General features: G+C 43.5%; 1 protein-coding gene across 2 annotated transcripts in view; it reads left to right on the forward strand.

The window, feature by feature from the left end:
* The window catches only part of TYR (tyrosinase), a 99,675-nt gene that overhangs the window by 14,514 nt on the left and 60,283 nt on the right, over nucleotides 1-24,878 (forward strand). For both annotated transcript variants that reach the window (XM_058186087.1, XM_058186086.1), the window contains exon 2: nucleotides 22,882-23,098. In XM_058186087.1, the coding sequence (XP_058042070.1) occupies nucleotides 22,882-23,098 (217 nt within the window). The remainder of the gene's footprint in view (nucleotides 1-22,881; nucleotides 23,099-24,878) is intronic.

Consider the following 24,878-nt stretch of genomic DNA (forward strand, 5'->3'; position numbering starts at 1 on the left):
CAGCCTCCTCACTGTCTGACTCCGCCACCAGCTCCGCAGTCTGCTGGCGGACCACAACAACTTCTTGGAATCACCGGAGGCTCATTGTGGTGTCAAAACAACCCCAGTTTCGCTGCACTGCATGCTGGAACTCTATACAGGCATAGCCCAAAACCCAGGAAAGGAGAAGAATAAAAAGGGAGAATGGAAGGTGTTTTCTTTTTTTCAAGGCATTACATTGGCAAGTGCATAAAAAGTATTTTTTTTTTAAAAAAAAAGCTCGTTCTTTTGCAAGGGCAGGGGTAAAGAATGGAGGGAATTCACAGGGGTAACCCAAGTCACCAATCAAAATAAAACTTGAGAGAAAGTCAGAAAACCCCCAAGAGTCGTGGAGAGAGGAAGGAAAGGGAAATCTGTGAAGTTTCTATTTCTAACTCAGATATCCTTTCTTCTGAGGAAAAGAGGCCATACTTTATTCTCGGGAGGCTGTTGCCATGGAAACTGCAATAACTCCGAACGCTTGGGTGAAATACGGACTGCGCTTCCCCCAACCCACCCAAACCTTTAAAAGTCTCCCTCAGCCAACTGTAGTCAGTCCTTCGCTAAATGAATTTGCAAGCCATATTTTCCACACGTTCTTCGCAGGTTTAAGAGGTACCCGCTCTTGACATCAAAGCTATAAAAAAAAAAAGCCATTTACTCAATCCTCCCCACCACCACCCTTCCATTTTCCCTCAAGGTAAACGTTGATTGTAATCCACTCCAGTGACAGGTGAGTTTTCCAGTGAGGACTAAGCGGGTGGGTGGGGAAGGGCCTGCTTGAAAGTTTTCAGAGCCCGAAGGGCGTACATAAAAATACAGAAATTGCAAAACTACTTTTTTTCCCCCCCTAACCCAGACTGTGAAATTTCAGTCTCTGAAATTTGCAGGCAAAATGAGGAATCTCAATGAGAACATTTTCCGCTGATTTTATTTTTAGGACACGGGGGGGGAGGGGGGAAGAGCAATAAAATTTGCGCAAAGAAAACACCTATTTGCATTTTATTTATTTTTTAAAAGGTAATACTAATTGTGCACGGAAAAAAAACCCAATACAGGTAATCCTTGATTTACAACAGTTCATTTAGTGACTGAAGTTACAACGGCAGTGAAAAAAGTTATTAATAATAACAACAACAACAACAACAACAACAACAACAGTGTTGGAAGGGACCTTGGAGGTCTTCTAGTCCAACCCCCTGCCCAGGCAGGAAACCCTGCACCACTTCAGACAAATGGTTATCCAACATCTTCTTAAAAATTTCCAGTGTTGGAGCATTCACAACTTCTGCAGGCAAGTTGTTCCACTCATTAATTGTTCTGACTGTCAGGAAATTTCTCTTTAGTTCTTCTAAGACAGGAGTCTCCAACCTTGGCAATTTTAAGCCTGGCGGACTTCAACACCCAGAATTCCCCAGCCAGCTTTGCTGGCTGGGGAATTCTGGGAGTTGAAGTCTGCCAGGCTTAAAGTTGCCAAGGTTGGAGACCCCTGTTCTAAGAGGAACTAAGAAGTTACTTCTGTCCATTTTTCACACTTACGATCACTGTGGCATCCTCAGGATCGCCTGATCAAAATTAAAATGCTTAGCAACTGACTCTTATTTTATGACGGTTGCAGTGTCCCGGAGTCACGTGATCTCCTTTTGCGACCTTCTGATAAGCAAAGTCAATGGGGAAGCCAGATTCACTTAACAACCTTGTGACTAACTTAACAACCACACTGATTCCCTTAGCAACGGTGACAAGAAAGATGGGACAATGGGACAAAACTCACTTAACAAATGTCTTGCTTAGCAACAGGAATTTTGGCCTCAATTTCGGTCGTAAGTCAAGGACTGCCCATCCCTAAAATTAAAAACAAGTTCCTAAAATATTCCAAGTCGTCTTTCTCCTTTTCCTTGGCATCCTGTCATTGCCATTTGACTTGTGATTATTAATCAGTTTTTTAAAAAGCATTTAAAACAATCTTTGGGAATTACCATATTTTTTGGAGTATAAGATGAACCTTAGTTTTTTGGGGAGGAAAATAAGAAAAAAGCTGATTGGCAGGTGGATTGGCCTCCGGAATATCCCCAATCAGCTGTTTCCAGAGGTGAATTTTAGCAACAGGTTCCTTGGTTGTGAGCTCTGTGCCTTGCTTTTTCTTTCTTTCTTTCTTTCTTTCTTTCTTTCTTTCTTTCTTTCTTTCTTTCTTTCTTTCTTTCGCTTTTCTTTCTGCCTCTGAAACTTCTGAAACTGTTTCAGAACAAACTGTTTTTTGCTTCTGAAAGCCTCCAAAACAGCTTTAGAAAAAAAGCCGCTGAAGCTCAATTCAGGGTCTTCTTTTCTGAAGCTCTGTTTGGGGGCTTTTTTTCTGAAGCTCTGTTTGGGGGCTTCTTTTCTGAAGCTCTGTTTGCGGGCTTTTTTCCCCTGAAGTTCTGTTTGGGAGCTTCTTTTCTGAAGCTCTGTTTGGGGGCTTTTTTTCTGAAGCTTCGTTTTTGATGCTTTTTTCAGCCTCTGAAACCTCCGTTTGAGAAGCTGGGCGGGGCTAAATTCAGAGTATAAGACGCACTCAGATTTTCACCCTCTTTTTTGGGGGGAAAAGATGCGTCTTATACTCCGAAAAAATACGGTATGTATGTATGTACATTTGTATGTATGTATGTATGTATGTATGTATGTATGTATGTATTTATTTATTTATCTGCCGCCCATCTTTCAGTTCATGGGATCAGAACATTGCCGAGTTGGAAGATACCGCAAAAGTCCAACTACCTGCAATGTGCAATGAGAAACCATCCTCAAGAGGTAGCTGTGCCCTTTTTCTTAAAAACTCCTTTGGAGGGAAAACCTCAGATTTCCCTATTTTGAGCATAATTGTACAGAACTTATAGTTGGGAGAATTCCCCCCCCCCTTTATGTTTAAAGAAAAACCAGTTAGCTACAACCTATCTGTCAGGGTTCCAAGTAAATAAACCCATAGCAAATAGAACCCTGAGGCAAGCAGGTTCCTCAAAGAACAGGTTTATTGGGCATCTCATATTGGCACAGACTGGTGAAAACCGACTCTAAGGTTCCCGCCTTTTTCACCTTATTAAAAGTAAAGTTTTTCCTCCTTTCCCAAACAGCCACATGGTCCAATCGAGATGCTGTCCGATTGCTTGGAAACTTCACCTCTTTTTTGGGGGGAAAAGATGCGTCTTATACTCCGAAAAAATACGGTATGTATGTATGTACATTTGTATGTATGTATGTATGTATGTATTTATTTATTTATCTGCCGCCCATCTTTCAGTTCATGGGATCAGAACATTGCCGAGTTGGAAGATACCGCAAAAGTCCAACTACCTGCAATGTGCAATGAGAAACCATCCTCAAGAGGTAGCTGTGCCCTTTTTCTTAAAAACTCCTTTGGAGGGAAAACCTCAGATTTCCCTATTTTGAGCATAATTGTACAGAACTTATAGTTGGGAGAATTCCCCCCCCCTTTATGTTTAAAGAAAAACCAGTTAGCTACAACCTATCTGTCAGGGTTCCAAGTAAATAAACCCATAGCAAATAGAACTCTGAGGCAAGCAGGTTCCTCAAAGAACAGGTTTATTGGGCATCTCATATTGGCACAGACTGGTGAAAACCGACTCTAAGGTTCCCGCCTTTTTCACCTTATTAAAAGTAAAGTTTTTCCTCCTTTCCCAAACAGCCACATGGTCCAATCGAGATGCTGTCCGATTGCTTGGAAACTTCACTCCTCTTTTCAGCCACCTGTGGAGAATGTTCTTGGTTCTCAGGGGAAACTATTTTGTTTTGGCTACAAAATCCCAGCTCTCTCTCTCTATCTCCTAGAGAGGCTCTGGAGACTGGGGACAGCGAAAATGGGCCTTCCGGTCCCACCAGAAGTTGGCAAATGGGCCGTTTCTGGCCTCCAGAGGGCCTCTGGGATGTGGGGAAGGCCATTTTTGCCCTCCCCAGACTCCTAGAAAGGCTCTTGAGCCAGGGGAGAGAGAAAAACGGGCCTACCGAGCCATCACATACCAGGAGCATGGGGAGTGTTTGGGGGTCGCATGCACATGCGCAGGGCTGGGGCGCATAGAATTATGGGTGTGGACACACGTGCACACGACCCACCTACCCACCAAAGCATGCAATGGCGAAAAGGTTAGCCATCACTAATCTAAGGTGTGAATGATAAAAGCTATAAATTAATAAATTTATTAGAATAAATAAATCAAATTCTGTTATTAGATGAATGTAAAAATAATCCTTGTTGTTACAGTAGAGAAGTACTGATTGTGAACATGAATACAGAAGTACGCTTATGTGCAGGTCTGAAGTCCTGAATAATTTGTGAGAAATATTAGATTAGATGGTACAATGAAGATAACGCATCTGAAAATTAATGTACCGATCAAGGGAGTTATCATGGACAAGAAAAAAATGTAGTGAGGGATTGGAAGTCATACTTTTTTTAAAAATTTGAATTTATATCCCGCCCTTCTCCGAAAACTCAGGGCGGCTTACATTGTGTTAAGCAATAGTCTCATCCATTTGTATATTATATACAAAGTCAACTTTTATTGCCCCCAACAATCTGGGTCCTCATTTTACCTACCTTATAAAGGATGGAAGGCTGAGTCAACCTTGGACCTGGTGGGACTTGAACTTGCAGTAATTGCAAGCAGCTGTGTTAATAATATATACATAATACATAAGTGGAAATAATCTGAAACAAGTATATGAATTTGTGTAAGTTGATAAAAAGTTTATCGAAGATGGAAAAATTGTGTTAGAAATTTGAAGACATGCAAATTTGAAGATAGATAGTGAATAATATACAATCTATTTTGAGGACTGAATGGTATTCAAAGTCATGTCAATGACTCTCTATGAGTGGATAATTCTGTCCACTTAGTTTCTAGTTAATGAAGACTGGGTATGTGAGGGGAAACATAAACAGAAGTTGAAGGCAATGGTTGTTGTTATTGTTGATGATGATGATAATGAGGATGAGGATGATTGAGGATGAGGATGGACGATGGTGCTGATGATATGATGGTGGGTTGCATTATCACCCAGATGATTAGACTAGAGTTGGCATTTTTGTCTACCGATCAAATCCTTTCCAAGAATAGGCATATGTTGTTGTTTAATAATATTAAAGGTATCGTTGGATATACAGCAGTGGTGAAATCCGAACCGGTTTGCTACTGGTTCACTGGCCGCGCATGCGTACTGCACACCAAACATGCACTGTGGGCGCATGCACAGTGCACACCAAATGCGTGCTCTGCACGCGTGCATGCGCGACACACACCAAAAAGAGACTTCGGAAGGTAAGTAGAACAGCGGGTGGGGGGGGATCAGCTGTGGTGTGCGATCAAGCTTTGCTAGAAAGCAGGATTTCCTGCTTTCTAGCAAAGCTAAACCGCGCTGCACAGCTGATTTCCCCCCCCCTCCATTCTACTTACCTTCCCTAGCCTCCTTTTGGGACATGCTGCGTGCGTGCGCATGCACATTATGTGCCAAAAGGAGGCTTGGGAAGGTAAGTAGAGCAGTGGGAGGGATCAGCTGTGCAGCACAGTTTAGCTTTGCTAGAAAGCAGGAAATCCTACAAAGCTAAACCCCGCTGCACAGCTGATCATCAGAAATACTGGTTCGGAGTAACCAGTAGCTTTTTTTAACTACCAGTTCACCTGAACTGCATTACACCCCTGATATACAGGTTATACTGTATACCTGGTATACTGATATACCCCTGATATTCCTGGTATACTGATATATCTGATATACCTGGTATACTGATATACCCCTGACCATTCCTTATGGCCACAATTGAGCCCAAAATTTATGTGGCTAAGAGAGACATACAGTATATTTTACTATGTAGGAATGGATTTCCAGAGAAAAAATTCCAGACTACAGGAACCATTAGCACTACTCAGGTGACCCCGAGGACACAGATAGCAATAGCAATAGCACTTAAATTTATATGTTGTTAGTTGCGAAGTCGTGTCCGACCCATTGCGACCCCATAGATAGCCTTCCTGTCCTCTACCATCCTCTGGAGTCCATTTAAACTCATGCCTACTGCTTCAGCGACTCCATCCAGCCATCTTGTTCTCTGTCGTCCCATTCTTCTTTTACCCTCAATCTTCCCCAGCATTAGGCTCTTCTCCAGTGAGTCCTTCCTTCCCATTAGCTGCCCTATTTGAGTTTCATCTATTTGAGTTTCATCTTCAGGATCTGGCCTTCTAAAGAGCAGTCAGGGTTGATCTCCTCTAGGACTGACTTGTTTGTTCGTCTTGCAGTCCAAGGGACTCGCAGGAGTCTTCTCCAGCACTAGAGTTCAAAGGCCTCAATTCTTTGGCGCTCAGCCTTTCTTATTGCAACTGGGAAAACCATAGCCTTGACTATACGCACTTTTGTTGGCAAGGTGATGTCTCTGCTTTTTAGTACGCTGTCTAGATTTGCCATAGCTTTCCTCCCCAGGAGCAAGTGTCTTTTAATTTCTTGGCTGCAATTCCCATCTGCGGTGATCTTGGAGCCCAGGAAAATAAAATCTGTCACTACCTCCATTTCTTCCCCATTTATCTGCCAGGAATTGAGAGGGCCAGATGCCATGATTTTAGTTTTCTTAATGTTCAGTTTCAAGCCAACTTTTGCACTTTCCTCCTTCACCCGCATCAGGAGGCTCTTTAGTTCCTCTTCACTTTCTGCCATTAGAGTGGTATCATCGGCATATCTGAGGTTGTTGATATTTCTCCTGGCAATCTTAATTCCAATATATAAATTAAACTTATATACCACTCTACAATGGTTGACAGCCCTCTCTAAACAGTTTACAGAGTCAGCCTATCTGGGTCCTCATTTTACAGACCTTGGAAGGATGGAAGGCTGAGTCAACTTTAAGCCTGATGAGATATGAACTACCAAATTGCAGGCAGCCGGCAGACAGCAGAAATAGCCTGCAGTACTGCACTCTAACCACCGCACCATCACGGCTCATAAGCCTCCAAGTGCTTCAACAACTCTCTAAAAGGAGGCAAATGACCAGCTCTCTGCAAGGAATATAAACCCTTTCATTCCCCACCATCTAGCCAGAGCTGAAGAAGCTTCTTGGATGAGAAGCGAAACGTCTTCAAAAGAAAAAGCAAGAAAGTCTAGTTGCCTCCTGAAAAAAGCACTTTTGGAACACCCCACATAAACAGCTGACCCTGTACTAGCATTGAGAAGGTGCTACTAGACTCTTTCTGTTTTTCATTGTAGAGTTATTTATGCACAAACCCACAAGCAGACACCTCCATGCCCCTGGAAAATAGCAATTCATCTTGACAATTTGTCTTGACAGAGTGGATCTTACTTCATTAATATCTAAAGTTTCGGAGGCATAAAAATGAGATGGAAGAAAAATTGCAGGGATTTTGGGACAGGTGACTTTCTTAGCTTGGTGAGATTATTGCATTTGAGATTGTACCACTTCCTTGTCTAAACTCATTTATGAACTTCATTTTCACAAAAGTGGCTGTGCCGAATAAATCTATTTGCAAATCATTATGCAATGCCATCTCCCGAAAATTCACTCTTCAAGAGCAGCGGCTTTCTCTAATTAGGATGAATCGAAATTCTGAACATTAAACGATGATTGACTTTTAGAACTGTAGCTCCCCGTATAAACTTGTAGCCTGACAATTGGTGCTGTGTGGGATATGTTTGGTATTCTCTACTTTTGAAATCTTTATTGATAAGTATGAAAACACACTAATAGAAAGTTTAGAAAGGAAGGAGAGGTGGGTGTTCCTTTGGAATGTCAAAATGTGTCGGGGAGAAGTTCTGTTGTCATAACAACATGAAGCAAAGGCCAGATTTTGACTTAGATCTTTGCAATAATTCTGACAGTGATGGTAGAATTGTTCTTTATTGACACAGTGCATAAAGGACAGGAGAGAATGAGAAAGCAAACAAGCACACATATTGAAACTCTCTGGCAATAAACAACAGGGAGAATCCTCCGAATTTCTCTTTCTAAACATTTGCATCATGCATGGTAGGACATTGGACCATTTAATAAGTACTTTAATAGTCTGAAATAGCCTGAAAAACTCTTGAGTAATGACAATACTAAAATACTTTGGCCACCTAATGAGAAGGAAAGACTCACTGGAGAAGAGCCTAATGCTGGGAACGATGGAGGGCAAAAGAAGAAGACAGCAGAGAATGAGGTGGCTGGATGGAGTCACTGAAGCAGTAGGCATGAGCTTAAATGGACTCCACAGGAGCGTAGAGGATAGGAAGGCCTGGAGGAACGTTGTCCATGGGGTTGCGATGGATCAGACACGACTTCGCAACTAACAACAACAATGACAATGCAGAATAAGGCAGAGCAGTATGGTCTGGTTCGGTTCTGCAACCCAACAAGAAAGACACAGACTTCAGAGGATAATTAGAACTGCAGAAAAAATAATTGCTACCAACCTGCCTTCCATTGAGGACCTGTATACTGCACGAATCACAAAGAGGGCCATGACAATATTTACAGATCCCTCACATCCTGGACATAAAATGTTTCAACTCTTACCTTCAAAACGGTAGCACTGCACACCAGAACAACTAGACACAAGAACAGTTTTTTCCCAAAGGCCATCACTCTGCTAAACAAATAATTCCCTCAACACTGTCAAACTATTTACTAAATCTACACTACTATTAATCTTCTCATCGTTTTCATCACCAATCTCTTTCCACTTATGACTGTATGACTGTAACTTTTTGTTGCTATCATTAAGGGTTAAATTGCAACCTATGACCATCATTTGTGTTGTAAATGTTGTACCTTTGATGTATTTTTTTTCTTTTTTCTTTTTCTTTTATGTACACTGAGAGCATATGCACCAAAACAAATTCCTTGTGTGTCCAATCACACTTGGCCAATAAAATTCTATTCTATTCTATTCTATTCTATTCTATTCTATTCTATTCTATTCTATTCTATTCTATTCTATTCTATTCTATTCTAAGAAATGACACCTGGCCATAAACGGCACTAATAGAAGCATGTGTCTATGAAGAGTCTCAGTCCTCCAGGTCATGACTGTCCCAAAAGTGCTTTTTCAAAAGGCAACTGGACCTTGTTTTTCCTTGAAGACATTTCACTTCTCATCTGAACTGAAAAAACTTCTCTAGTGGTGAGACTCAACCGGTGTAACAACCAGTTCACTGAGCGCCTGCTTTGCTCATGCATGCTCCCTTCGCTCAGATGTGGGCCACACATGGGCTCCGCGTGCATGCAATGCATTTGAAAACAGCTCTAAAATGTCTACTGCAGCCCCAGTGAGTAAAACAGATGAGGCGCGGCAATCTGCTCTGCCGCGCCTATCAGCTGGGCTTCAAACAAAGGAAATATAGATGGGTATAGCGCAGGAGCGGGCAGGCGGGCCCAGCTGATTGTCGGAGCTACCGGTTCACTCTCAGCTGATTGTCGGAGCTACCGGTTCACTCTCAGCTGATTGTCGGAGCTACCGGTTCACTCTCAGCTGATTGTTGGAGCTACCTTCACTCTCAGCTGATTGTCAAAGCTACCAGTTCACTCTCAGCTGATTGTCAGAGCTACTGGTTCACTCTCAGTTGATCGTCGGAGATACCAGTTCGCCTGAACCGCTCTGAACCAGCTGAATCCCACCCAATTCTCACATGAGAAGCAAAATGTCTTCAAGGAAAAACAAAGTCCAGTTGCCTTTTAAAAAAGCACCTCGTGGGACAATAGAAGCATGATTTACCAGCATTGTGTTTCAATCTGTACCCAGGTACCCTCACTTAATTCTAAATATCCCCTGCAGAAAGAAATGGCTACCTACTCCATTGTTGTTGTGCCTTGTCCACCCTCCTCTCCTCAGCCGGGCCCCTCCTGTCTCGTCCCGGGTCTGCTATCAGACTCTGAATCTGATAATGAAGATGAACGGCCTGTCATGCCTCCAGCCCCCAGCTCTGGCCCCATGCCCGGACAGGATGTCAGGAATGAACAAACAAACCTCACTCATACGGCGTGTGTTCCTTTGGCTCAGCCATCAGAGGAAGTCAGCCACGGTTTGGAATTACTCAGGCCTACTCCTTCTGACCCTCCCTTTCTCAAACGGCAGAAAACAATTCAAAGAGGATCCTCACTTCCGGAGATCTGAGAGGTGACGCCAGCAGAAGGAAGGGAGGGGCAGGCCTGGATAAACGCTGAGTCATGGAGCCACACCCCACAGCCTATATAAAGGACCTGCTTTTGGCATTCCAACTTTGAGTCAAGCAAAGTGTCATCTAGTTTGCTGAAGTCACAACTTAGATTCCTGGCTGCCCTGAGAAATCTGAAAGGAATTTGGCAAAGCTGCAGAGGCTTCGTGCCCACGCTTGATACAGACTTCCTAGACCCGGTCGTCAGAGGGGGAGTGGGACACGACAATTGTTCTGCCTAGAGAACCAAGTAGATATTTGCAGCAAAAAGCAAATAAATGTGAGAGTGGAGAATGACTACCACCATCGCCCTCCCTTGGATGGAAGATATCCATCAAACTATCCGAGAAGACAGCCTACAGAGAGTCCTCAACTTACAACCACTCATTTATCAACCATTCAAAGGTACAATGGCACCACAGGACTCACAAGTCTTTACGACCACTGAAGCATCCCCACAGTTACATGATCAGCATTCGTGCACTTGGCAACTGACCCTTTATGAAGGTTGCAGCATCCTGTGGTCAGGTGATTGCTATTTGTGACCTTCCCAGTTGGCTTCCAACAAACAAACAAAGTCAATGGGAGAATCTGGATTTCCTTAACCCCGATGGCAAGGCAGATGGTAAAATCTGGTGTGGCTCCCTTAACAACCACCTTGCTTAGCAATAAAAACGCTGGTCCCAATTGCGGTCGTAAGTCAAGGCCTACCGCTATGTGATTAAGGTCAGAAGGATTAAAGCACCGACTCTTGATGTGTTCCAAGATAGAAATGAAAAGATACAACCGTCAATAGAGAGTCAAAAATATATATTCAATATTACCCAGTTCCTTTTGGTAGGTGACTGCATTACTTCTATTGACAGAATAACTGTTGTGCCTCGTCCTCCCTCCTCTCCTCAGCCGGGCCCCTCCCGTCTCCTCCCGGGCCTGCTATCAGACTCTGAGTCTGATAATGAAGATGAACAGCCTGTCATGCCTCCAGCCCCCGGCCCTGGCCCCATGCCCAGACAGGATGTCAGGAATGAACAAACAAACCTCACTCATACAGCGTGTGTTCCTTTGGCTTAGCCATCAGAGGAAGTCAGCCACGGATTGGAATTACTCGGGCCTACTCCTTCTGACCCCTCCCTTTCTCAAACAGCAGAAGACAATTCAAAGTGGGAGGATCCTCGCTTCCGGAGATCTGAGAGGCGATGCCAGCAGAAGGAAGGGAGGGGCAGGCCTGGATAAATGCTGAGTCATGGAGCCACACCCCACAGCCTATATAACGGACCCGCTTTCGGCATTCCAACTTTGAGTCAAGCAAAGTCTCATCTAGTTTGCTGAAGTTACAACTTGGACTCCTGCCTGCCCTGAGAAACCTCGGAGGAATTTGGCAAAGCTGCAGAGACTTCATTGCCATGCCTGTTACGGACTTCCTAGACCCGGTCGTCGGAGGGGGAGGGGGACACGACAATAACGGAAAAGCAGAGTTGAAAGGGACCTTGGAAATCTTCTAGTCCAAGTGCCAGAGCTCACTGAAACAGCATTGCTAAAAAATGCATTAAGAGTTGTTAACCTAATCTTGCGTAGTTTCTTCTCCGGTAATATTGAACTGCAAACTAGGGCATACAAAACTTTTGCCAGACCAATTCTTGAATACAGCTCATCTGTCTGGAACCCGCACTGCATATTGGACAGAAATACAATCGAGAGAGTCCAGAGATATTTCACAAGGAGAGTTCTCCACTCCTCTGCTTGCAACAGAATACCTTATGCCACTAGACTGGAAATTTAGACAACTTAGAACTTTGCCGTCTTTGGTCTGACCTAAGCATAGTACATAAAATTATCTGCTAAAATGTCCTACCAGCCAATGACTACTTCAGCTTCAACCAAAACAATACAAGAGCACACAACAGATACAAACTCATGGTAAATCGATCCAAACTAGACTGCCGAAAATATGACTTCAGTAACAGAGTTATCAACACCTGGAATGCACTACCTGACTCTGTGGTTTCTTCTCCAAATCCCCAAAACTTTAACCTTAGACTGTCTACTGTAGACCTCACTCCATTCCTAAGAGGTCTATAAGGAGCCTGCATAAGGGCACCAGCGTGCCTACTGTCCCTGTCCTAATGTTTTCTTTTATTCGTACCCTTTTCATGTTTTTATAATTATGTGTACACTTGTATCTGTCATAAAATACATGCTTGATGAAATAAAATAAATATAAATAAATAAATAAATAAATAAACCCTCTGCTGAAGCAGGAAACGCAGTACCATTTCATACAAATGGTTGTCCAATCTCTTCTTAAAAACTTCCAGTGTTGGAGCATTCACAACTTCTGGAGGCAAGTTTTTCCATTGATTAATTGTTCTCACTGTCAGGAAATGTCTCCTTAGTTCTAAGTTGCTTCTCTCCTTGATTAGTTTCCACCCATTGCTTTTTGTTCTACCCTCAGGTGCTTTGGAGAATAGCTTGACTCCCACTTCTTTGCGGCAGCCCCTGAGATATTGGTAGACTGCTATCGTGTCTCCCCTAGTCCTTCTTTTCACTAAACTAGATATGTTCTCTGCATTTGCCTTTCTATAAGGCCTCGAATTTTAGAAATGTAGCCAATCATTATCAAGAGAATGGAATGTACTAGCTTATAACAAACAAAGGTTTCCTTATCTCAGTCTGAAAGCGGATGCTTTCTTATTTATAGCTAAACAAATGTCTCTTTATCTAAAGCTTAAATGGCTACGTTTTTCAATGCTTAAATGGCTACGTTTTTCAATGCATAAGATATATGCCTTCCTTCGATGGGTAGGCTACGTGATGTCTCTGTTTGTTTCAAACGGAGTGAGACAACATTTTCTTTCTCTAAAATGGATACTGCCTATTCCGTTTTTAAACTTATGAGGAAAGTATTCAAGCACAGTAGCATTGCTATTTATGATGAGCAGGAACAAAAGCCAAAAGGATGTTCCATTGTCCATGTATCTAGAGCAGGAGTGTCAAACTCAAGGCCCAGGGCCTGAATCCGGCCCCAGGGATAATTCAGTCTGGCTTGCAGGGCCGCCATGGAACTGTGGTGGAATTCAATTTTTTTTTGCTATCAGTTCTGTGGGCGTGGCTTGGTGCGCATGGTGTTGCTTGGTGGGTGTGGCTTGGTGGGCATGGCAGCAGGAGGATACCGCAAAATCTCCATTCCCTCCCCACTCCAGGGGAAGGATACTGCAGAATCTCCATTCCCTCCCCACTCCAGGGGAAGGATACTGCAAAATCTCCATTCCCTCCCCACTCCAGGGGAAGGATACTGTAGAATCTCCATTCTGTCCCCACGTAGGGGCCAGCCAGAGGTGGTATTTGCAGATTCTCCAAACTTCTCAATATTTCCATTACCGGTTCTCCAGAACCTGTCAGAACCAGCTGAATAGCACCCCTGCCCTTGAGACAGCAAAGGACCAACCTGTGGTGCTTCTGCCAGCGAAAATGGGCTACCGAGTTCCGTTTTCAGCTGCCACGGCCTCCTGCAACCCTTTGCCAGTGAAAACGGAGCTCGGGAGGGAGCCTATAGAATAGAATAGAATAGAATAGAATAGAATAGAATAGAATAGAATAGAATAGAATAGAATAGAATAGAATAGAATTCTTTATTGGCCAAGTGTGATTGGACACACAAGGAATTTGTCTTTGGTGCATATGCTCTCAATGTACATAAAGAAAAATAAAATACATTCATCAAGAATCATAAGATACAACACTTAGTGATAGTCATAAGATACTAATAAGCAATCAAATCATACTAGGAAACAATAAAAACAATACAAGTTGTAAAGATACCTGTACAAGCAACATGGCTATAGCTGTAACTGGGAAGAGATAGGTACCAGTATGGATGAGAAGAACTACAGACTTAGTAGTTAATTTGACAGTGTTGTGGGAATTAGTTGTTTAGCAGAGTGATGGGAAAACATATTGATGGATCAGCACAACATTATATTGATTGCAAAGATTGCAAACAACTTAAACTGAAGAAAATAAGCCAAATCTTCAAGCCAACAAGATACAATCTCAGCAATTTCTATATTATTATATGCTGAAGGAAGAAGAAGGAACGGATTATACTTGATAAACGGATAATCTGATGAACTCTGGAAAGAAATGCATCACATCATAAGGAAGCAAACAACAAACATATCCCCAAATACACAAAGTAGAATGTCCTGATACATTGAAATCAGGAGAAAGAAAGGTAACAGAAAGGGAAAGGGTAAGTTTAACTCACAGAATCATCTATTGTAATGTCCTTCCTGTCAAAGACTACTTCAGCTTTAATTGCAATAATATTAGAGCAACCAATAGATTTAAACTTAATGTAAACCGCTTTAATCTAGATTGCAGAAAATATGACTTCTGCAACAGAATCATCAGTGCTTGGAATACTTTACCTGACTCTGTGGTCTCTTCCCATAATCCTAAAAGCTTTAACCAAAAACTTTCTACTATTGACCTCACCCCATTCCTAAGGGGACCATAAGGGGCGTGCATAAGCGCACAAACGTGCCTACCGTTCCTGTCCTATTGTTTTTCTTTTCTTCTTCCTATATATGTTTATATGTGTATATACTATATAATCTTTTTGTATGATGTTGTGACAAAATAAATAAATAAATAAATAAAAATAAATAAGAAAAGACAAAGCTCTATATTTATAATGCAAGCAACCCAAAAAGGAAAGGCAGGAGATTTAAGAAAAGAATTAAGATTAAGAAAATATCAAGGGAACTTTTATGTAAAACAGAGGTGGGTTTCAGCAGGTTCTGAGCAGTTCTGGAGAACTGGTAGTGGAAATTTTGAGTAGTTTGGAGAACCGGCAAATACCACCTCTGACTGGCTCCGCCCCCATCTATTCTCTGCCTCCCAAATCCCAGGTGATCGGGAGGAAATGGGGATTTTACAGTATCCTTCCCCTGGAGTGGGGAGGGAATGGAGATTTTACAGTATCCTTCCCCTGGAGTGGGGAGGGAATGGAGATTTTACAGTATCCTTCCCCGCCACACCCACCAAGCCACGCCCACCAAGCATTGCCACACCCACTAAGCCATGCCCACAGAACCGGTAGTAAACATTTTGAATCCCACCACTGATGTAAAGATATGTACAATAAAGGACAAAAAAAAAAAAAGCAAAGAATTACTGATGAAAGAAGTTACACAGATGTGATAGTGAGAATAGACAGAAGAATGGGGAAAAATCTGCAATTGCAGGTATGTACGCAGATTTGATCTCTCAGCTAAGCCTTCTGGTATGTAGAATGAAAATTCCAGCAGAGATGTTTGCGGCAAATAGATAATTGCAATAAATAAATAAACAATCGTCGTCATTCCGAGAAAATATTCCTAGCATCGATTTGCAGGGGTTAAGAAAATATCAGCTTAGGTGCTTTTTCAAAAGGCAACGGGACTTTCTTGATTTTTCCTTGAAGACATTTTGCTTTTTCATCCAAGAAGCTTCTTCGGCTCTGACTGGAGATGGTGGGGAATGGAAGGATTGAAATTCCTTGCAGACAGCTGGTCATTTGCATCCTTTTAGAGGGCCTTGAAACCACTTGGAGGTTTATCTGTGTTCTCAGGGTCACCTGAATGGTGCTAATGGTTCCTGTAGTCTGCAATTTTTCTCTGGAAATCCATTCCTACTCCCACACCATTCCAAGGATGTTCATCCCAAAGTCCATGGCTAAAGGTCTATTGAGATTCTTAGTCATCCAGGTCATGGTTGTCCCAAAGGTGCTTTTTCAGAAGGACTCTGCTGAGTTGAGCTGAAGAAGTTTCGTGGATGAGAAGCGAAACGTCTTCAAAGAAAAAAAGGAAAAAACAAGAAAAGTCCAGTTGCCCCCTGAAAAAGCACCTTTGGGTAGACTTGGGATAGTTAAAGGAGGATAAAACAGCCACTACTAAAAATTTGAGTTAGATTAAAGCATAGGGAAATGATGTACTGCCTATGCGTACGGACTCCTGCGAACTGAAGAAACTGCTTGGATGAGAAGCAAAATGTCTTCAAGGAAAAGACACCTTGAAAAAGCACCTTGAGGACAACCCACAACCTGGATGACTGAGACATATCAGATTATTGATTTAAAAATCTCATAAAAAACAATGCAATTGGGCCTCTGTGTCTCAGACTGGTAAGACAGTCTGTTATTAACAGCAGCTGCTTGCAATTACTGCAGGTTCAAGCCCCACCAGGCCCAAGGTTGACTCAGCCTTCCATGCTTTATAAGGTAGGTAAAATGAGGACCCAGATTGTTGGGGGCAATAAGTTGACTTTGTATATAATATACAAATGGATGAAGACTATTGCTTGACATAGTGTAAGCCGCCCTGAGTCTTCGGAGAAGGGCGGGATATAAATGCAAATAAAAAAAACATTAAAGTTCCAGCTGTAGCTTTTAATCCAGTAGGGGAAACACAGCAGCGGCCAAAGAATTTTTTTTTAAAAAAATCTCCTACCAAAAATGGGTAGTAATGCTAAACAAGGACCTTTGTTGAACGAGGAAGAGAAGAATGCAAAAATCCATGTGCTGCTTAGTATTAAACAACCAAAAAACTTATGTTAGCAGGCAATGGACACTCAATGCAAATAGGAAGAATAATAAGAGATGCTATCTTCCTAGATTCACAGATTCACTGGATTGTGACTGTAGCCCCATGATAAAAGAGATGACAGCTGCTCAGGGGAGAAAAAAAGTGAGAAATCCAGTCAAAATGTCAAAGTGGAGAGACATCACCCTGACAGCAAAGATATGGACGGTCAAGGTTATGATTTCCCCAACTGTAACAGAGGTCTCTAAAAGCAGGATCATCGGAAAGAATTGAATGAACTGGAACTGAAGCCTTTGACTGCGAGGCTGGAAAAAGAACGGCTGAGAACATTTTGAGATGCAAGAAGAATCAGAAAGAGTCAGAAATAAAAAGAGACAACTGAGCAACAGAAGGCACCTTCCAGTTGAATCCCAAAGGTGTTTTTTTTTTTCAGGAGGCAACTGGACTTCCTTGGTTTTTTTTCTTTTGAAGATGTTTTTCTTCTCATCCAAGAGGCTTCTTCAGCTCTGACAGGATAGTGGGGGATGGAAGGATTTATAGTCCTTGCAGACAGCAGGTCATTTACATCCTTTTAGGGCTGTGATGGTGAACCAATGGCATGCGTGCCAAAGGTGGCACGCAGCGCCCTCTCTGTGGGCATGCGAGCCATTGCCCCAGTTCAGCTGTGCCGTGCATGCACAAGCGCCTCCCACTGGCCAGCTGGTCTTCGGGACTCTGCCGCGCATGTGGGGGTGTTGTGCCTCGTCCTCCCTCCTCTCCTCAGCCAGGCCCCTCCCGTCTCATTCCAGGTCTGCTATCAGACTCTGAGTCTGATAATGAAGATGAACGGCCTGTCATGCCTCCAGCCCCCGGCCCTGGCCCCATGCCAGGACAGGCTGTCAGGAATGAACAAACAAACCTCACTCATACGACGTGTGTTCCTTTGGCTCAGCCATCAGAGGAAGTCAGCCACGGATTGGAATTACTCGGGCCTACTCCTTCTGACCCCTCCCTTTCTCAAACAGCAGAAGACAATTCAAAGTGGGAGGATCCTTGCTTCCGGAGATCCTCGCTTCCGGAGAGGTGACGCCAGCAGAAGGAAGGGAGGGGCAGGCCTGGATAAATGCTGAGTCATGGAGCCACACCCCACAGCCTATATAAAGGACCTGCTTTTGGCATTCCAACTTTGAGTCAAGCAAAGTCTCATCTAGTTTGCTGAAGTCACAACTTGGATTCCTGCCTGCCCTGAGAAATCTGGAAGGAATTTGGCAAAGCTGCAGAGGCTTCGTTTATTTATTTATTTATATATTTAATCACATTTGTATACCGCCCTATCTCCCAAAGGACTCAAGGCGGTTTACAGCCTAATAAAAACATACATATAAATACAGAATAAAACACCAATTTAAAAAACTTATTAAATAAGGCTGAATATTAAAAATTGCAATAAAATAATAAAACCCCGTTAAAACCAAATTAAAATTTAAAATTCTAGTCCAGTCCTGCGCAAATAAATAGATGTGTCTTAAGCTCGCGGTGAAAGGTTCGAAGATCGGAAAGTTGACGAAGACCTGGGGGAAGTTCGTTCCAGAGGATGGGAGCCCCCACAGAAAAGGCTCTCCCTCTGGGCGTCGCCAGTCGGCACTGCCTGGCTGACGGCACCCTGAGGAGTCCCTCCCTGTGAGAGCGCAAGGGTCGGTGGGAGGCAATCGGTGACAGCAGACGGTCCTGTAGATAGCCCGGCCCTATGCCATGGTGCGCTTTGAAGATAGTTACCAAAACCTTGAAGCGCACCCGAAAGGCCACAGGTAGCCAGTGCAGTCTGCGCAGGAGAGGTGTCACATGGGAGCCATGAGGGGTTCCCTCTATCACCCGCGCAGCCGCATTCTGCACTAACTGGAGCCTCCGGGTGCTCTTCAGGGGGAGCCCCATGTAGAGAGCATTGCAGTAATCCATGCTTGATACGGACTTCCTAGACCCGGTCATCAGAGGGGGAGGGGGACACGACAGGGGGTGGGGGTGGGGGTCACATGCATATACGTGGGATGTGGGCTGTGTGCAGGGAATGTGCATGCATGCGTGGGGGGCATGCACAGGGCCTGCACCCACATTGCATTTTGGGGGTTCGGGTGTGGGCACGAGCATACATGTGCATGAGTACATGCTTTGGGCACTCGGTCTGGAAAAGGTTAGTCATCACTCTTTTAGAGGGTTGTTGAAGCACTCGGGAGGTTTATCTGTGTCCTCAGGGTCACCTGAACCAGAAGCACTACTCAGGTGACCCTCCAAGTGCTTCATCGACCCTCTAAAAAGATGCAACTGACCAGCTGTCTGCAAGGAATATAAACCCTTCCATTTCCCACTATCCTGTCAGAATGGACTAAGCTTCTTGGATGAGTAGGAAAACGTCTTCAAAAGAAAAGGCAAGGAAGACCAGTTGCCTCCGGAAAAAGCACCTTTGGGACAACCACGACCTGGATGATTGAGAATCTCCATAGAATAGAATAGAATAGAATAGAATAGAATAGAATAGAATAGAATAGAATAGAATAGAATAGAATTTTATTGGCCAAGTGTGATTGGACACACAAGGAATTTGTCTTGGTTCATATGCTCTCAGTGTACATAAAAGAAAAGATACCTTCATCAAGGTGCAACATTTACAACACAAATGATGGTCATAGGGTACAAAATTAACACTTAATGATACAACACTTGATGATAATCATAGGGTACAATTAAGCAATCAGGAACAATCAATATCAATATAAATCATAAGGATTACCAGCAACAAAGTTACAGTCATAAGTGGAAAGAGATTGGTGATGGGAATGATGAGAAGATTAATAGTAGTGCAGATTCAGTAAATAGTTTGACAGTGTTGAGGGAATTATTTGTTTAGCAGAGTGATGGCCTTCGGGAAAAAACTGTTCTTGTGTCTAGTTGTTCTGGTGTGCAGTGCTCTATAGCGTCGTTTTGAAGGTAGGAGTTGAAACAGTTTATGTCCAGGATGCGAGGGATCTGCAAATATTTTCACGGCTCTCTTCTTGATTCGTGAAGTATACAGGCCCTCAATGGAAGGCAGGTTGGTAGCAATTATTTTTTCTGCAGTTCTAATTATCCTCTGAAGTCTGTGTCTGTCTTGTTGTGTTGCAGAACCAAACCAGACAATTATAGAGGTGGAAATGACAGACTCAATAATTCCTCTGTAGAACATATATATATATGTTTTTTGACATATAGACATATACTGCATGCAACTATTATTTGTGGAGTGTCCTAAATGATGGGATTGCATTGTGTGTCCTTGATTTTTGTATCAAACACACGTTTTCCATTATGTGTATCTTCCCAAATTGCTACAAAAGGCATATCTTCCTAGGATCAAGTCTCATTTAAACACCATGAGCAAATTTATTTGAGTAAATGTACTGAATAATTTTTGTTAATCTGGAGTACCCTGCATGTGTTTCATTTTTTATTAGTTTTCTGGTTCCATAATACTCATTTTTAAGTTCCATACAAATCAAGCTGGCATTTCAGGTGGGGGATAATGGACACTGAAATCTAACACCTGTGGAAGGTGCATGTACTGTAGAATGAATTCATAGGATAATGTTGTATACCAATAGAATATATGTAGTTCGGGATTAAAGTCAGAGGTGGGTTTCAACAGGTTCTGACCAGTTCTGGAGAACTGGTAGTAAAAATTCTGACTGGCCCCGCCCCCATCTATTCTCTTCCTCCAAGGTCCCAGCTGATTGGGAGGAAATGGGGATTTTGCAGTAACCTTCCCCTGCTATGCCCACCAAGCCACGCCCACCAAGCCATGCCACGCCCACTAAGCCACACCCACAGAACCGGTAGTAAAAGAAATTTGAAACCCACCACTGGTTGAAGTGTGGGGTCAGAAATTACCAAGGACCTTACAAAATATTTTCTAACGTCTACCATTTCTAGTATTATTGAACTAAGACATTGTTTGAAGAATGATTATTTTTATTGGTGTATTGCCTGCTGTATATCATTTCAAGTATTTTAAATAAGATGTGTATACATTCAGTAGAAAGCAATGAGACAGCATACATTCCTATCAAACTAGAATATTCCACTAGAACAGGAGTGTCAAACTCAAGGCCCAGGGCCCAGATCTGGCCCGAGGGTTGCTTAGATCTGGCCCAGTGGTAGTCAACCTGGTCCCTATCCCCCACTAGTGGGCCTTCCAGCTTTCATAGTGGATGGCAGGGTTTTTGTCTGATACTGAAGCACTTTCCTTTTTTATAATTTAATTGACTTTTTAAAAAACATTTTCATAGCATTATTTAAAAACATTTTCATTAGGTTTTCATAAAATTCCATGTGACAATTTAAATTTCTGAAAATATACTATTTGTATTGAAGTTTAGTTCACATTAGGTAAGTGAAACTAAATGGCGCTATAGTGCGACCGCAAACAAAAGAGCCTCGTCCCAGAATAGCTCGCGCATCTCCCCCCACACCATCCAGCTGTAACAGACAAGCAGACCTGGTAGCCGGCACCCCCCCCAAACCCAATCCACGATGCGTGAGAGGCATGCATAGACGACAATACACAGCGCATTACTGTGGAACTGGTGGGTGGTTAGAAAATTTTATTATAACAGAGATACAAAAGTGGGCGGTAGGTATGAAAAGGTTGACTAGCCCTGATCTGGCCCAAGGGGGATTCCCTGGAAACAGCGAAGGAAAATGAAAACGGAGCTTGGGAGGGCTGTGTGCGGCCTACCCAAGCTTTGTTTTCACTGGCAGAGGATTGCAGGAGACCGTTGCATCTGAAATGGAGCTTGGGGGCCCATTTTCACTGGCAGAGTGCTTGGGCCGATAGAGGTGCCCCTGACACAGGTGACGTCGACCTGGCTATGCCCAGCCTAGCCCCCAAAGGTCAAACACAACTCTGATGTGGCCCTCAATGAAACTGAGTTGGACACCCCAACTATATATCTGTTATCTCTCTTGATGAGTCAAACAGTACTTCAGCTCTAGTTAAGCAGTTTATTTGCTTGCTACGAAGTGGTATAGCAGCCCTTGCTACTTTTATATCCTGTGGGGTGTGGCTCCATGACTCAGCACTCCCTAGGCCTGCCTCACCCCTGCTTCTGTTGTTCCCGCCTCTCCTGCCTACAAAACCTAGGGTCCAGCCAGGCCTGATTGCCATCAGCCGGGTCTGGAGGCATGGCCTGGGGGGTGGGAAAGAGTCAGGGGATGGAGGTCTCGTTATCTCCTCCACCTGGCCTGCCTCTGGCTCCTGGAGCTGAGCCAGGGAAGCCAGTGCTCCCGAGGTAAGTCCTGATGGCCCTTCCCCCTCAAATTTCCAAGTCACTTTCTGGCAGGTGGCCCGGCTCGGGGGGTGCAGACACAACACGTGGATTAGGACAGGCATCTATTATAGCAGGAGTTTCCAACTTTTATGACTTCTGGACTTCAAACCAGCATGGCTGGGCTGAGGTATTCTGGGATTTGAAATCCAGAAGTCTTAAAGTTACCAAGTTTGAAGACCCTGTGTGATAGCCACACTTAGCGATTTTATAAAATAGAATAGAGTAACAGAGTTGGAAGGGACCTTGGAGGTCTTCTAGTCCAACCCCCTGCCCAGGCAGGAAACCCTACACCACTTCAGACAAATGGTTGTCCAATCTCTTCTTAAAAACTTCCATTGTTGGAGCATTCACAACTTCTGGAGGCAAGTTGTTCCACTGATTAATTGTTCTAACTGTCAGGAAATTTCTCCTTAGTTCTAGGTTGCTTCTCTCCTTGATGAATTTCCACCAATTGCTTCTTGTCCTGCCCTCAGGTGCTTTGGAGAATAGCTTGACTCCCTCTTCTTTGTGAGATATTGGAACACTGCTATCATGTCACCCCTCGTCCTTCTTTTCATTAAACTAGACATAACCAGTTCCTGCAGCCGTTTTTCATACGTTTTAGCCTGCAGTCCCCTAGAAGTTTGAGAAGTCTGAGATGCTTGTTTATCTGCACAGATCTCTTGATCCAAGCTGGAACTTCATGGTTTTGAACACAGTCTTACTGGTCCCTAAAGGTCTCATCCCAACCCTGTGTCACCTTCTGTATCCTCTTCTAGGTCATTTGCACCCAATCGGAAGAATACAACAGCCGCCAATCACTTTGTAATGGAACGAATGAAGGGCCCCTCATTCGAAATCCTGGCAACCACGATAAAAGGAGAACACCTCGGCTTCCAACTTCAGCTGAAGTTGAATTCTGCTTAAGTCTGACGCAATATGAAACTGGGACGATGGATAAAATGGCTAACTTCAGTTTCCGGAATACTTTGGAAGGTAAGGTTTGCCCCTCTTTTCATGATTTCTATTGCAATATTGCGTGTCACTGTTGCAGGTAGTCCTCTTTTATATTTTGATACACATCTTATATGGTGATCTTTGTGAATTTTCACACACATGAATACTGTAATGCTATCTAGCCAGGGGTGCTATTCAGCAGGTTCTGGAGAACTGGTAGTAGAAATTTTGAGTAGTTCGGAGAACCGGCAAATACCACATCTGTCTGGCCCCAGACTGGGGTGGGAGTGGAGATTTTGAAATACCCTTCCCCCAGGAATGGGGCGGGAATGGGGATTTTGCAGTATCCTTTTCCCTGGAGTGGAGTGGGAATGGAAATTTTGCAATATCCTTCCCCCCCGGAGTGGGGCGGGAATGGGGATTTTGTAGTATCCTTTCCCTGGAGTGGGGCAGGAATGGAGATTTTGCAGTATTCTTCCCCCAGGAGTGGGGAGGGAATGGGGATTTTGAAGTATCCTTCCGCAGGAGTGGGTGGAATGGAGATTTTGAAATACCCTTCCCCAGGAGTGGGTGGAATGGAGATTTTGCAGTATCCTTCCCCAGGAGTAGGTTGGGAATGGAGATCCATCTGGTGGTTCAGCCAGTTCATACCAGTTTCTATTCAGCCAGTTCATACCAGTTCAGGAAAAATGGTAGTGGAATGGAGATTTTGTAGTACCCTTCCTGCCACACCCACCAAGCCACACCCACCAAGCCACACCCACAGAACTGGTAGTAGAAATTTTGAGTAGTTCGGAGAACCGCAAATACCACATCTGTCTGGCCCCAGACTGGGGTGGGAGTGGAGATTTTGCAGTATTCTTCCCCAGGAATGGGGCGGAATGGGATTTTGCAGTATTCTTCCCCAGGAGTGGCTGGGAATGGAGATTTTGTAGTACCCTTCCTGCCACACCCACAAAAACTGGTAGTAAAAAAAAATTGAATTCCACCACTGTATCTAGCATTACCTATATTTGGACTACTTCATAATTAAGAAAATGTACCTGGAACTATCTGAAATATGGCTGCTATGTGACTTAAATCATAAAGCAAGAGGTAAAGGTGTTGACTGAGAAGGTCAGATGGAACATTTACCAGAAACATCTAACAATGTTCTAGAACTTCAACGTGTGACTAATCCAATCAAATCTAGTGAATGATTCTGAAGAGCAAATTACCAGGGGATGAATACCAGGGCCATCTGGAAGTGAGGTGTGTACTCCAGAGCCTCCAGAGACTGATAGTAGTGAGGCAGAGGAACAGGAGGAGCCTGTTCCTAATGCACGCATGAGAAGAGCTGCCAGAAGGCAAGAGCAGCTTGCAGAGAGGACAACTCGGGAGTAGGGCCAAGAGATTATTGCCCCCTCCTATAAGGCTTAAAACAGACCAGCACCGGCGTTTGAGCTTTGCCAGAAAACAACATTGGTATCTTCGTCTTCTTCTTCATCTACGTCTTGCATTTATTTTTGTATCGGTGTCTTCTGAACGTTTGCCAAAAAAGGCCTTTGGCAGTTTGCCTAATTGGACCAAGGTTTGTGATAAGACTGAGGAATTTGTGCTGGGAGGAATTTGCTTTAATTTAGTTGAACTACGCTGGGAATGAAGTAATTCTCAGCTGTTCGAATAAAGTTTGTTTGTTTTTTCATGGACTGAGTTTCCTACTATCTACTGGGTCACAACACAGACAACCATCCAAACTCTGAAGAACTCACCTCAACATGTGACAACCTTTCCACTGGCTCACAGCTCATCCAGTCAAGAAGTTTCTCCTGGTGTCTAT

This window comes from Ahaetulla prasina, chromosome 5 (assembly GCF_028640845.1).
Source record: "Ahaetulla prasina isolate Xishuangbanna chromosome 5, ASM2864084v1, whole genome shotgun sequence".
NCBI lineage: Eukaryota > Metazoa > Chordata > Lepidosauria > Squamata > Colubridae > Ahaetulla > Ahaetulla prasina.